At 38.1% G+C, this 16,181-nt stretch overlaps 1 protein-coding gene across 1 annotated transcript; it reads right to left on the reverse strand.

Annotated features, from left to right (window-relative positions):
- Window positions 1–7,644: 7,644 nt before the first annotated feature.
- On the reverse strand, window positions 7,645–12,678 carry LOC126373393 (MD-2-related lipid-recognition protein-like). Its single transcript, XM_050019561.1, has 4 exons — window positions 12,518–12,678; window positions 9,202–9,318; window positions 8,386–8,543; window positions 7,645–7,795 (listed from the first exon to the last, which is right to left on the reverse strand). The coding sequence occupies exons 1-4, from the start codon at window positions 12,591–12,593 to the stop codon at window positions 7,700–7,702; spliced, it is 447 nt and encodes a 148-aa protein (XP_049875518.1). The 5' UTR covers window positions 12,594–12,678; the 3' UTR covers window positions 7,645–7,699.
- Window positions 12,679–16,181: the final 3,503 nt, after the last annotated feature.

Here is a 16,181-nt window from a genome sequence, read left to right on the forward strand (position 1 = left end):
ATAGTAATTTCGTGTTTTGACGTTTAGTAAAAAGTAACTGATTTGACTAGTTGGAAATCAACCTATTATATTGAACTAGTTCTGAATCTGTTTAATACTACCTAGTTGAATTTCTCGAAATTCCAACTAATTATTTCTCGAAATTCAAAATTACCACAACGTACTTACTATATAAAGCTAACGGGAAACTAGTATGTAGTTTTAGTTAAGTACGAAATGAAAGTGAACACTCACTTTTACTTTTACTGTTGATTTTGCTGCTGCTTTTTCATACAAGCATTTTATTATTAAGGCCCAGTTTCTTCAAAATCGTTGTCTTACTGTGAACACCACGCGTGCTTTTTGAAAAAAAAAACATATTTATTTAATTTTTATTTTCATAACCTCGTAATAGATAAGCTATACCCCTCTGAAGTCCAGTGGTTGAGCGTTGGACTCACGATCCGGAGGCCCCGGGATAGAATCCCGGTGGAAAGATATCACAAAAATCACTTTGTGATCTCTATCGGTTAGGACATTACAGGCTGATCACCTGATTGTCCGAAAGTAAGATGATCCGTGTTTCGGTGCTGTCCTTCACTTACAATAAGTGTTAAAAAGAGACGAAGCTAGTTTTGATCCTGTCAAATTAAGTTAAAATTAATTCGGTGGTTGGCCGAATTCGCACCAATCTCGATTTCTTTAGGGCGATGTAAAGGCAAAGGTAAATGTACTTAAAGTTAATTAAGTTTCACTCTCAAATTCATGAACTTTTACCATCTCTAATTGTATTATATTTTCTTTTAGATCAAAAACTTATACAAAACTCATCTTGTTATAAAATAGAAAGTCATAAATAAGAATTTTATAAACTATAAAAATAAAATTTAAAACCTAAAACCCGACTACGCAAAAAACATGCTCTAAAATGTATGAAACAAGGAACTACCTATATTTTCTGAAATTCTTCCGAATAGTGCGCCGTGCTGGTACGGTCACGAGCATTAATTAATCTATACACTTTGGTACCATGTCACATTAACTTTTTTGACAAATTAAACTGTAAGTCTCACTAGTGCGACAGAGTCCTAAAGTGGGTACATTATATTGCTCATGACTGTACCTATGCCGTGATACGCAAAATCTTAGGACAGATTGGCATTCGACAACATCTATATTCTAAACATCTCTATTCGGAAGAATTTCAGAAATTATGTTTTCTTATTTCATACTTTTGAGAGCGTGATTTTTCCGTAGTCAAGTTTGAGTGTTTAAACTTTTATAAGTACTTACTTATATTAGTTTGGGGTGTTTCCGATACGTGTTTTTTGCAAGATTTGGAGATAAATCCTATCTGGAACATATATCTGAGCAGTTATATTATCATTTAACATAAATAATAAAAGCTAATAATATATAGGTACAATTAAGCTCTTTTATTTGATACCATTAGGAAACATAGTATTATTATGTAGTTGTACTAAATGGATTTTATTATTTTACATTTATTTTTAACTCAATATTAATTATTTTTTAATTTTAATAAGTTTAATTTTAATAAATATGATTTTAATTTTAACTACTTACATTTATTTTTCATTTTAATCATTTTTATTTTAACTTTATTTAATTATTATTTTAAAATTTTTCATTGTAATAACTTTTAATTTTAAAGTGACATAATATTGTATCTTACAATATGGGTACCTACCCGAAATAAATGCATTTTTTTTATTATCCGTCCTCAGTTTATGTCCTATAGAGGGCGCCACATCGAATTTAGTGTTACGTCACATAGCCTATATAACCGGACAATCAAGACCCTTTAATTAACACCTCATTTGTTAAATTCTGACGGTTGACACATACATATTTACATAATATATATATACACGTGTACATAGTGGTTAAACACATGACTCTCCTTTTTGCTTCGCCGCAGTCAGGTAAAAAGGCAAATGATGTATTTTGGGGTGTCAATTTGTTCATTTAAAGTTGGGCTCCAGATCAACCCCCGATTACAGGCGGGGATTGCTCGTGACGTTTACAGGGAACTACACTCGCCTGACGCCCCTACCCTCTCTTTGGCCCCCATGACACCCCATGACTCCCCCATGACCCCACAACTGGCCCCCAACGTAACAACTCGGTTGCCGCGAATATTTTCGCAGGAGAATCCATGGCTGATGGAAATCGAATATGGAGTTATGCGCTTCTTATTCTTGTCCTTCATATACTTTTTTGTATTATGATGTTGCATGGGAAAGTTATAAGGCTAATAAATATTATTTATTTGTGTTAAAACCATTTTTGTATATCGCACATCTAGTTCTTAAAAGTCATAAATGTCAAAAAATCTGAAATTGATTTAACTTAGTAATTAACGTACTGTTGACGACAGGTCGACATTGCAATCGGGGCATGAGGTGAGCCGCGGAGGCGGGGTCGCCCCGCACACCCGCACAGTCCCCGCGGCGTCTTAGTCTTAGTGTCACACGAGTCCGTAACGTGGTATTATTTTATTCACATTTTGTTACATACATAATAAAAATATATCGATATTGAAAACGTCACGTCACTAGAGAATTGCCATGTCGACCTGTCGTCTACATTAGATATGGCAAAACAAAAATTGTTAAAGCGCTCTACTGTAAAATATAAAAAAATACATTTATGACCTTAAAGAAATAGATGGGCGATATGTCGTGGCCAGATCGTAGAATCGATCATTTCATGATGTGTTCGACCATTTCATGAAGTGGTCATATTTCATGAAATAGCCAACTTAAGTTGACTATACCGTTGGAACGTCAATATCAACGTTTGGCTATATCGTTAATGTAGGTAGGCGGTGTCCATGCTAGGTACGTGGTGTAATAAAAATGCGAATAGTCGATTAATTTCTGATGAGAATTGAGAAAATAGATGATTTTCAGATTAAAACAGTACAACGCCATCTATATTGTTATTGGGGAACGTTGCCTGGACTTTCCCTTATTGTGATAGAGTCGCGAGGTACTTTTATGTTGTTAGTACATCATCATCAGCCGTACGACGCCCACGGCTGGGCATAGGCCTCCCCTAAGGATCTCCACGACGATCGGTCGGACTGCGCTGCCCGCATCCAGCGGCTTCCTGCGACCTTCACCAGATCGTCGGTCCACTTTGTAGCGGGCCTACCCACTGAGCATCGTCCGACCCGTGGTCGCCATTCGAGAACCCTTCCGCCCCAGCGGCCACCGGTTCTCCTCGCTTTGTGTCCTGCCCACTGCCACTTCAGCTTTGCAATTCATGTTGTTAGTACAGTCATGAGCAATAATATAATCACTTTAGGACTCTGCCGCACGAACATATTTATAATTAGTGAGACTTACAGTTAAATTTGTCGAAAAAGTTAATGTGACATGGTACCAAAGTGTACACATATTAATGCTCGTGACCGTACAGTAAACAAATTAATAAACAATAGGTCGTGCCTACTTCCTTAGCGCGAATGTCGACCTGAATTACTTTGTTGCTAGCTGTTACTAATTATTTTTTTGCTCATTTATAATTAAGCATCAATATTTTGTGACCAATTCAGAACTAGCAGGGCTAACATGCGCATCGATGGGTAGTTTCCAACTAGTCAAATCAGTCACTTTTTACTAAACGTCAGAACACGAAATTACTATGGAATTTGTATGAAAAAGTAACCTGTGACGTCATAGAAAACCGTCACAAAATGTCGCACTTATTATCACATTTATCTTTATATAAATTCATAAATAAGTTAAATAGAAAAAAGAAAACGGTTTTTGACAATTTTAGATCGGTCTTTATTTCGTAATCAGAATTTCATAACTTATCTTTGACCTGTCTCTTTGATTCAGAAAGCTTGAAAGGGGAAGGAACTAACCGCCATCTATGCGTTGCCGGGAGAACTACGTTCAATTAAACATCCCTGATTCTCAAACCTTCGTTGAAATTCCGCTTGTCGTGCACAGAGGTCGCTAGTGACTAGAAGTGGGACGTATATAAGCTGTTTATGTTATGTATAACACTTCACTTCACACAACAACACTTCTGGACACAGGCCTCCCCTCAACCAACCTGAGGGGGTATGGGGTGTGATAAAATCAAATCAAATAAATTTTATTTGCGAGAACATAGAATACAAAAAAGGTGGTAAAATAATTCAAATAACAATGTTGTGATGTGTTCGGCCTGTATGCAGGCGTATGTATGCTATGCATAGAGCAACACGGACCTCCGTGAACCATGTTGTGTTACTATTTTATGTTTATAAATAGTTTCTTTTCAAACGGGGAGAACTTATCATTCAGTTATTGATTTATCTTAAGTGCACTGTTCATTAACTCAGCTGGTTTGACCATTAATAGACGGCGATACGGCTCACCACCTATCATATTGGTAACAGAAAGCTCGGTGTCACGCGGGTACTTAGATCATCCTGCGATGGATGTACATCTGACTACCCCAATTGGGATATAGTCGTGAGCTTATTTTATTTGTATGTGGTTACTAATTTTATAGTTCATAACTTACTCTTGTAACAAACTGAGAATATTATTAACACGTTGGCGCGCGGTACTTTTTCGGAAATTAGCAGTAGCAATTATCGATCCCGTACTGTTAAATTTATGAGAAATCAAAACACTACATAACGATAGTAACATCTATGACAGTAATCTGCATGTACCGTACTGATGAGGGTAATATAGAAAAAAATATTTAGTTAGGATCAGTACATCTAAAACCGTAGTCGCAATAACCGTACTGTGTCTACCTAGCATAATATAGGATCCAGGTGAATCAAAGTACGGCTTCAACCGCAGTGCTGTCATGACCGTATTTACACTGTTGAGAAACTCATCTCTCCAATCTAAGATTCAGTACAGCTTCAGCCGAATTATGGCGAACAAAATTGCATACACCTATTACTGTCATAACCGTAGTGTGGATGTGTGAGTAGACTGCATAAGTGTGAGTTATGGCTCAAAGAAACTTAAAATATTTTACTCAATTGTGACAGTAGCAACAAAAGGGTCTGTCTGTAAAAAAGAAGTGGGCGTGGCCTAAGTGATTATTGTATCGAAACTGGGCTGCAGTGACCGTAGCAATGATTATAAGAACTACAACTATTTGCGGAAGTGACCGTACCGTGCTATTTTGTGAGTCCAAATTAACGGTTATAGCCGGTACCGCACGCCAACGTGTTAATTCATAATTAAGCACGCAAGCCCAAAGAGACCTGGCGACCCTCGGTTGACCGAGAATTTATTAAAAAGTCTCGGCATGTTATGGAACTAAGCTATACAGGCTACAAAAGTTCCTGAGGAGTGGAAATCTGTTATCCGAACCTAACAGGTGATAAAAAGATTAGAAGATAAAACATGCAAGCAGTATGCCACTTGATGCTTCGCTCGCTTCGCTATGCGTGGTCACAGTAGTAACCTAACCTGTTGTTTCCGAAGGGCGTGTGGTACCGGGTGAGAGCCCTTAGCGCTCCCCATCTGTCCGGCCAAGTAGTTAATACCTGAGGTAAGCCTAGTCACGTAAAAAAAAACATACTCAGTACATACTTAAGTACTATATCCACTTGAGTAATGTCTACAATTTATATCAGGTACATAAACAAGAAAGCTACTTTAGATTCTACGCGTAAAATACGCAGCATGTCATAGCAAATGAACTCGCAATAATTCACTCTGTTACCGGATACGTTGGTCGGACAACCCTACTTGTCGGCTGACTTGTCGGGCGGTCGGGCGTGGGCAGTCGGTCAGACGGGAAAAGTAGGTCCTTGTTTATCATAAAGTTATTAATTTAAGTCATAAGGTAGAGTACATAACATAACATGAACAGCCTATCACTGCTGGACACAGGCCTCCTATCAATAAAAAAAAAAATACAAGTAAGACCACTACCCATTATACAATAAGTAAACTTACTCACTCAAACGTGCGAAAATAACACAACATTATTATTTGTCTTCCAACTCCTGACCGGATTAGTCGTCCAACCTATCTGCTCTACAATCCAATCCCTGGTTTGAATCTAAACTAATTGTTATACAGCACTCGCCAACTCCTGTACCTGCTTTTGATATTATAAAAGCGTATTTGGCTTACTCGTATTACTGTATAAAGGTAGCTGTATTCCAATTTATTTTTATAAAAGTAATCAAAAATGTTAATTTATTTGTTTTTTTTTTTAATAATATAGGCTCGCGTTTGACCACAATCTCACCTGGGCCTGTTTAATAAAACTTACAATTGTAAATTACAACGACAATTTGATGTACATTGCGGAGTGTGTGATCACGAATATTTTGCAGTTTCATATTAGCTACGTAATGAACATCAAATTGTCGTTGTAATTTACAATTGTAAGTTTTATTAAACAGGCCCCAGATGGTAAATGACGATGTGGTCTAGAGTGGATCACGCTTACCTAGCAATTGTTTTTTTTCTCTAGCTTTTGTTTTCCTTGCTCGCTCACATATATGAATTGTAGCGTTGACATCGACTTTCCGAACGACGACACTCGCTACGGCGAGTCTCTTTATGGCGAGTGGCCTTATTTTTCCTCTACGTCGAGGTGCACATTTCATATATCTCTTTTTTTTGCCTCATCATCATCAGCCGTACGACGCCCACTGCTGGGCATAGGCCTCCCCCAAGGATCTCCACGACGATCGGTCCTGCGCTACCCGCATCCAGCGGCTTCCCACGACCTTCACCAGATCGTCGGTCCACCTTGTAGCGGGCCTACTCACTGAGCGTCTTCGGACACGTGGTTGCCACTCCAGAATCCTTCCGCCCCATCGGCCATCGGTTCTACTCGCTGTGTCCTGCCCACTGCCACTTCAGCTTTGCAATTCGCCGAGCTATGTCGGTGTCGGTTTTTTGCCTCAGTCAACGGTAAATCCTAATTTCTTAGAATAACCAGGTGTCGGCCGGGAAAAGTCTGAAATAATCGATTGTTCAAGAACGATTTGGGCTATTATTGTAGATTTGCCGCAAATGGCATTAACTACTTGACCCGACAAATGGAGAGCTGAGGGGTCTCACCCGGTACAAAATTTAAGACAACAGGCCTAAGGGTGCCCAGTTGGGCACGAACCTCGGCTCAGGGTGTCGGTCTGAGAGGAAAAATATTTGAAAGAATAAATCGACTCTAACGGCTCGATAGCGATAAGCGCTGAATGAGGGAAATCGTAGACCACGCCGGCGGGGTTGGTATCTGGGTTCTAATCGGGTTTAATCAGGTCATCGGGGTCGTATATGACGTATTTCGGGCGCCGAAACTTTTCAGTACGGCCATCTATTACGGGTAAGGTTTAGCAAGTTCTACTCTGCATCGGCAGGCGTTTATAAAACGATTGACGAATGTGGAGGAAAAGAAAAAATGTCAGGATCAAAGCAAATGAAATTCCATAGTTAGTCTACTTAACTCGGTGAAAATAGCCATTATGTAAGTATGTATGTGTCTATCAACCCGCAGTGGAGCAGCGTGGTGGAGTATGCTCCATACCCTCTCCGGTTGATTGAGAGGAGGCCTGTGCCCAGCAGTGGGACGTATATAGGCTATTTATGTTTATGTATGTGTCTATTAGACGGATTATCTGTGGCAAAGGAAATATAGGTACTAAAAATACAATTGTATTACAACAAATATATATTCACACCATATCTAAAGTGGTACACTCTTGCAACTATAGCTTCTTCTTAATTTGGACGGTTGCTTTTAAGCAGCACATGTTTGCTTCGTCATTGGCATCAAACACTTCCCATCTAAAAGTGAAATAACCCTGAAACAGAAAAGAAACATAATTGAATCTCTTAGGACACCATGGCTGCCATTACGGTTGTGCGTGCACGCAGTAGCACAACTAACATGACACCAGTAGGGCTAACACGCACAACGTGATTTTGTCACGGTAATTTTATCGATTCTAACGATATAATTGTGTGGTTTTGTCAAACAAAATCACGTTTCACGCATGTTAGGGAAAAACATACTTATCGATTTCGACAAAATGTTAATCGAGCGATAATTTTGTCACGATGCGCATGTTAGACCTCTAGGATGAGGTATAGTACTTTTGTTGAGTTAACGCAGACAAGATTACATCGGCAAGGGTTCCTCGAGCCGCCTTTCAAACGATGCCAAGGAGTATCAAAGGCTTATTACACCTGTCTGTTCGACAGCCTAGATGCGTCAAGGTCACGGGTGGTCACCATGGTTACTCCTCAATGTGATTCCTCGTATGGCAGGTAACTTGCTAATGCTTTAGCAACTTGGCGACGTTGCTGACTACGTGGCCATGCTGGCGACGGGGCCATGGCGTTTTGGAGAATTCTGGCCCTAAGATCTCGAGCTGATGATCAGTGTACTTACAGAAGGCAGTTTCTTCCCGATGCGCAGGTTGTTGGAGTACGTCTGCTGCTTGCCAGCCTCTGTCGGGCAGGGGGTAGCCTTACACGCGTCCTCATCCAGTTCCGGCCACGCCACTTGACCCCAGAGGACCCTGTTCTTTAACTGGGTGGTGTTGAAATCTGGAACAAATATTTTATTATTGACGTGTCTGGTAATACATTTGACTATTTAGCCGGACTAATGGAGATCCTCGGTACAAAGTCCAAGACAACAACGTGCCCTCTCGGTGGGCATTCTGGGATTAGGGTATCTGAGTTAATTCTGCTTGAGGGGACTTTACTGGAGTGGGCCAATAGCCTAACAGCTTTAAGCGTTAGAACAGCGAAATTGTCAACCACGCCGGCAGAGTCGATATCGGGATCTTGAAGTATTTGCTGTTGCGAGCTGATTGGCCATCTCTGCTGCTGATTGATTAGGAACAGAGAGCACATATGCTACTTGCCTTGATACTCTAGATTGGTATAGTAGGTCATCAACCTCAAAAGCCATCAAAAAAGCAGTGATATTGATGCATATTTGCTTAAACAGCAAACGTCACTATTGCTGGGAACTGACCTCCCGTCGATCAACCGCTATTACCATGCGAGTTGGTGGAGATGGCTTAATCGTCAAATCATCTTACTTTTTCGGATAAGCAGGTGATTCCCGCCTGTAATGTCCTTACCAAACAACGGACAGTGTCACAAAGTGATTTCGACGACGACTCCATGGGGACTTGGACCTCCAGATCGTGAGCCCAATGCTTCAACCACTAAACCACAAAGGTTGTATACTTACGAGGTACAAAATCAAAAGCTATGGTGGCATCAGTTCCTTTGTAAACCCGACAGGTCGTCCTGCTGTTAGGACACGGAGTAATCCTAATTTCGTTGATCGTACACTTGTCATCCGATACTGAAACAAAAGAAAAATAATAAGGAAACCTAGCTGACAGATTGTAGCAACAATTTTGTATAAAATTGATACCAGACAAGTAGATACTTGGAAGAAAAATTTTGACTAAAATAAGACCGAAGAAGGGTGAATCTAACTCGGCGTCGGCGCCCGATACGAATTGGTGTTGGTACTGTTCTATAGCCAGTACTATTCTTCATTCTATGGTTCTATTTTTTATCATCCGAGGGAGGAGCCTGGGGTTCTGTACTACAAGCTAACGCTTCTCACAGACCCCAGTTTCTCTCACCAACAACTGTATCTTAATCTTGGTTTATTGTAAATTACCAATTATCGTGTTGATGAAAGAGTAATAAACATTTCTTTTTTAATAAATGAAGAAATTAATAGCGTCAGTTAGTGAGAAAATTGAGGACTAACAGCTTGGCGTGGTATGGGCATGTAATCAGGAGAGATGAAAAGCATATAAGGAGGAATGTTATGAGTATGAATCTGAATAGATATTTATAGTGGTAGGGGACGACACAAGAAAGTGTGAAGTTGTGAATGGAGTTATACATTGCTATCACCTTCACAAGAGCATCTCACTCAGCGTGCCATATAAGTATACCAGACATAAAATAACAAATATATTTTAAACTCCCCGCTGTAAAACGAATCTTGGTCTTCAAGCCCCGCTAACTAGAACTTTTAAAAAATACAACTCTTATTGTAACAAAATCTTACATCTTGATGTGTTCCATGATCCGCTGAATATATATGAGAAAGATTTTAGGTTATTTAAAGCTCAACAGATGTTAATTATTCACTTAAATTTACTTACTACTTATATTTTTTTAATTTGTAATTTTTAAGTTTGATGTGTAATTTTAATTTTACTATATATTTAAATAAGTACTTAAGTACCCATAATTGTATAAGTTATGTACGCCGTTATTGTCATATATATTAGTCACAATACCGTAACCTTATGAATGTAAAAATGTTTTAATGTATGTGATGTGGTTGTACTTTATAAATAAATAAATAAATAAGTGTGGATGGATTGTGTAAAGAATATAATATGTGCCTGAAAGGTGTGCGTATTGAGATGATGGATGACAGAAATCAATGGAAGAGGAATACATGAGGTGCCGACCCCACCTAGAGTGGGATAAGTAATAAATTAATTAATTGTATTACTATATTTAATTTAATTCATTATAACTTAATTTGATCGCTATTGTAATTGATATGGACACTGTCTGGAATAAAGAATTTTTATTTATTTTATTTATTTTATAAGGATATGAAGATGATGATATTTGGACTATGATGAACTGTGACAGCGTTTGTGTTGTAAGAATTTTAATAGGTATACTTTGACATCTCATTTACCTACTGAAGTGTCAATAAACAACTATAACTTTGACAGATGATCAGCACTTTAGTTTGGAGCAAGTGGTGAAGATGAAGATGATGCCCAGGATGACTCAAATATAGATGATCATAAATATGATAAAGATTATAGTGATGATAAAGATGATGAAGATGATAAAGATGATACAGATTCTAAAGATGATAAAGTTATCGTCTTCTGATTACACGTGGCTCTGTCCACCCCATTTGGTTATTTGTGTGTGTATACATTCACGCATGCAGGGCCAAATGTCGTTGCCCTCTGGATCTAAAGAGCTACGTCATTTCAACTCTATCTTAAGGGGTTATATCCGTTATTTGAACGTTAACATTTGACCCGTGATTGTGGGTCCCGACATCGTCAGTACATTTAGTGCACGGATTTCGTAATCGAAGAGCATTTTGTTTAATAATTATTATAACATTAGCATAGAATAAGGATTAAGGAATTCAAATTCAAAAATATCTTTATTCAATAGGTAACATAGTTACACTTTGAATCGTCAATTTTACATAACGAACGTCTCATCCGCCTAAAACTACTGCAGCTTCTCACAACCTGTATAGCCGGGGAAAAGAGAGAACATAGAATAATGCTACGTATAGAACGGCAACTCTCCGCTCCCCACCAGCGAGCTAGGTTTACCTCACCCCCCGAACATAGTGACTTGAATCGTAAAGGTAGCGCGCAGATCGTCGTTTTTTTACAATTTTATCAGTTTAGTATAATCGAATTTTGAAATTGGACACCTACATTCTTTCGTCTGTTTCAAATATTTGCACACACACAGTTGCGTGTGTTGATAATGTCAATGTGTCTCAGTAAAATGAGGCTTTTTGTATTTTTTTTCATGTGGGTTGTAAGGTCGATTACCAACCTCATCAACCCTGGTGTCAGGGTTACTATTGGGCCGCCCAACGCCCCTGACATGGCTCATGTAACGACTACCGAGACCAACGGCTTAACGTGCCTTCCAAAGAACGGATCGTCTTACTTTCAGGCAATCAGGTGATCAGCCTATAATATCCTAATCAAACTAGGGTTCACAAAGTGATTTTTGTGATATGTCCCCACCGGGATTCGAACTCGGAACCTCAGGATCGTGAGCGCAACGCTCAACCACTGGACCCGTTACTATTATATGCGGCGATGGGCGATCAACCCATATCGTTCATATAATGACCAATATGACCATATCTCACTATCGTTAATATATCACGGCACAACCACGGTCGTCAACCGACAAAATGTATGTACAGTTGGTTGCGCCACCAACCAGACATCAGGTGGCAACTGGTTACACTTTGAAATGAAAAATAAAATTAAAATAAAATGAAAATATTTTAGCACAGACCATTTTAAATATACAAAAATAAATTCACTCTTATGTCGTACCGGAGTAAGCAGACTGTGGAATAATAATTTGCTGGTTATTTTATAATTAAATAAGCTTTAAACTATAAGTACCTAAAAGTTTTTTTTTTAAATATAAAAGGTCACAATTTTATTATAATAATACAATTTGTCGCAAAATAAATAAATTATTATTATTATAATCAGAAACATACGTAACTTCGTCACGTCCAACTAGACGTTTAAGTGTTCTGAATCTGACCTGTTCCAAACGAACCCATTACACTAGCGGTACCACCTACCATAAAAATATAAAATATTTTGTTTGCAAAGTTGATGGCTAAACGTCAGCCCAAGAAAATGTTAATAAACTAGTCAAAATAAATTGTCTTTTTTCCATGGGCCTATAGCTATAAAGCTAGCTTACAACTTATAAAAATGACTCACCGTTCTCGCATTTTTTTATATCTACGACTTCTCCATACACCACTGCTACTAGAAGGAAATATATGAAACCCTTCATGATTCTACTGCACGTCCGATCTAGACAACTTTCCGAACTATTTTAACTTTATACCAGACACAGTCGACAATGATATAAAATAATTCCTAGATCGGACATCAACATTCTTCGTATTAAAATAAGGAAACGGACAGACAATAGAATGTATGAATTACGTCGTTTGTTTTTAAAGTGTTAAGTATCTATTATTGTAAATTATCTATTATCTGTCTGATCTACTTAGTAAGTTCACTTACTTAAGTAATGGTTGGTAATTGTGTTTGATCTATGCCCTATTTAACGTTACATGATTAGAGTGACCACATTTCTGGCGGATTAAAAAAGTCCACATCGAAGCAATTCATCTAAGAAAGTAATATTGCGACACATTCAGGGTGCCGTGGTGTAGGACTAATCTTGCCAGTAAACATTTTCTCCCAAGACTGCTCAGAACGTATAACCAATGTTGGAAGGAGTATGATCTTGACATTTCATAACAGTTTGCCTAAATTCAAGAAACTTATTGTGCAATCACCTAGTCCTGACCGTTAGTTTAACTGGTTTAATAGAAAAAAAAAAAAGTTTTTTTCTTGTACCTATTCTTCTTTTTTTTGTTGTTGTGGTGTTACCTGGCTGTAACTTTTCGTACCTTTTGTTATTCCGTTATTTTTTTAATATTTTTTTTAAAACAAATTCTACATACATGTTAATTACATAAGTTGTGCACGTCTGTAATTGGTGCAAACACTAGTACTAGCCTTAAGAAAGTTTTATTAATTGTTGTGTGTTTGTACTGTTGATGTGCCTAATAAATAAATAAATAATAAATTTGACATTTGCGTATATAAAAGTAAGTGCGCAATGCAAACAGGTGTCGAATAGTAATATCGCTTTTTTATATGAATTGCTTCGATGTGGCCTGTTTGACCTCCCTGATCTTTTTCGTACTACACTGTATACTTTCACAGCGAAACAGACACATCTCTCGTCTTTTTTGCACCAGGCGCTGTACTATAGGTATCTCTACCCTGCTCTCATTGTTACCATAACGGCCTCCGTGGTCCAGTGGTTGAGCGTTGGGTTCACAATCCGGAGGTCCTGGGTTCGAATCCCGGTGGTTATATATCACAAAAATCACTTTGTGATCTATAGTTTCGTTAGAACATTACAGGCTGATCACCTGAATGCCCGAAAGTAAGACGATCCGTGCTTCGGAAGGCACGTTAAGCCGATAGTCCCGGTTACCACTTACTGATGTAAGTACGTAGTCGTTACATGAGTCAGGGGACTTTGGCGGCTCAATAGTAACCCTGACACCAGGGTTGATGAGGTTGGTACTCCACCTCACAATCCACACGATAGAAGAAGATTGTTTCCATGTTACGTCATTGATGTACTTGTAATATTTACTGGTGCTGATTCCTGTACACACCATTTAATTTTATTTTAAGTTATACCTGTCATTTTCTAACCCGCCAAAAAGAAAAGGGACGCATAATCGACAGGCATAAAAATTATGAAACACAAGTCAATTTCATGCAGAAATTTAAACAACCCGACAAAACTAAATTGACAACTCACCTTAAACGGGTTGCATGCTAGCGAGATGCCTGTATTATAATTATATTCGCCATTTTTATATTAATAACTGTCAATTACCCGTCTCATTCCTTTTCGGCGGATAAGAAAATGACAGGTATAATAACTTAAAATAAAATTAGATGGTGTCTACAGAAATTAGTACCATTAGCCTAGTTAATCTGCAAATAACTAGTACTGTAAGTACAATTAAAAAGCGCAGTTTCCTTTTTACCCTACGAGCGCAACGCAAAGGAGAACAGTCATGAGCAATATCATGTATCCACTTTAGAACCCTGTCGCACTATCATATTTGACATTTAATGAGACTTACAGTTTAATTTGTCAAAAAAGTTAATGTGACATTGTTTCAAAGTGTATACATATTAAGTGTACGTATTAGTACTCGTGACCGTACCCTCCTTGAGAGAGTGTTAATTAAAATATTGTCACCCCTAAGAGCTGTAGACATACTTCACCATGCTGCTTCATTGCGGGGTAGTGGAGATACACAGCTACGCTTGCTTGTGGCAGTAGTAATAGTCACATCCAGTATTTAAATAATTACATCTTCGGTTTTTACATAACTGACTGTTATATAGAAGTTATTATTATGTTACGATAAGTTGACCCGAGATAACCTGAGCTTAAATAAAGAGATCATTTGTCTTATTGTCTGCTGACGTCATAGAGTCCTGTGTCTGTATATATAACTGGGACCCTTTTTTCGCATAATTTTTTTTAGTCATAGTCGTCTTTTGGCATAATGGTTGTCATACTGTTTTACTTAGCATAATGCTTGTTAAACCTAATGATGTTTGCCCTATTCTTGTAGGTTTATCAGATTTAACTTGGATACCATAGTGAAATAGTAGGTTAGGGTGCGGCGAGGTGGCCCTTGGGCCACCCCTAGGCCGCCAACATGTTTATTTAAATAGGTATGAATTTATGCTTTATTATATTATGTGTAAATAGTTATGCCTAATGCCTTTTATGCGTAACAATAGGAGTAGTAAATATATGCCATGCAAATTTATGACTTAAAATGTTATGCAACAAAATAGGGAACCTATATAACTGTATACAGGTGGCCCAGAAGTTCACGTTCAAAATGAAAAATTAGATAGAAGTAAAATAAAAGAATTGTAAAGAAAGAGATAGCGACAAAATGATGATTTCTGAAGTAAGGTAGAAAATCTAGAAAAAGGTACGAAATGGGTCATATCTCCTAAACCGTAAATAATCGCTGAACATAAATGGGGGTGTTTCTGTAGCCAATCAAATGAGCCCCGCTATCTAATTTTTCATTTTGACCCTGAGCTTCGGGCCACCATGCGACGTATACGACCTCCGTGATTCCGTAGTTGAGCGGTTCACGATCCAGAGATTGTAATCCCTGGTTTTCTCTACGTGTTGGCTTTGGCCCCACGCACGTCTTCCAAAAGTCCGGGACTCCACAGGCCCGAGATATTGAAACGACATACATAATAAAAATAATAATAACAATAATTATATTATATTGCAATATACTAATTACTTACTTAGTATCGTCGTTCTAATTATGCAGTTTACTGATAACTGACGTCATTTACGTCAAAATGTCCTAGACATACACGCGAGGGATTAATGTTTATGTTATGTCTCAGAAATTGTTATTGAGAATGCATTTCGTACTTTAGTCTCGATTATTATACTCAAGATAAGCTAAGATTATGCGATAGTCACTGTGGCCCTGTGGGTCCCCGGCTTGCTTCTCAAACACAAACTTAAAGTAGTTAAACAGAAACTTAACAAAAAAGGTTATTATAAAGTTAGTGATTATTTAGAAGATATGAATGCACGGGATTAACTGTCTGAGAACTGATATTAGGCAGCTAAATTACTCAATTGTATAAAAATATTTTATGTTTATTTTTTCTTAAAGAACGTCTAGGGCCCTGTGCTGAGGTTTTTCTTGCAGCTTCTTTTCCCCGGCTATACAGGTTGTGAGAAGCGGCAGTAGTTTTAGGCGGATGAGACGTTCGTTATGTA

This window comes from Pectinophora gossypiella, chromosome 15 (assembly GCF_024362695.1).
Source record: "Pectinophora gossypiella chromosome 15, ilPecGoss1.1, whole genome shotgun sequence".
NCBI classification, from domain to species: domain Eukaryota; kingdom Metazoa; phylum Arthropoda; class Insecta; order Lepidoptera; family Gelechiidae; genus Pectinophora; species Pectinophora gossypiella.

Coding starts and splice junctions, on each gene's coding strand:
- LOC126373393 (XM_050019561.1), bottom strand. CDS start 12,593: ATGAAGGGTTTCATATATTTCCTTCTAGTAGCAGTGGTGTATGGAGAA. Junction 8,544..9,201: donor AGCTTTTGATTTTGTACCTC/GTAAGTATACAA, acceptor TATTTGTTCCAG/ATTTCAACACCACCCAGTTA. Junction 7,796..8,385: donor TCGGGAAGAAACTGCCTTCT/GTAAGTACACTG, acceptor TTTCTGTTTCAG/GGTTATTTCACTTTTAGATG.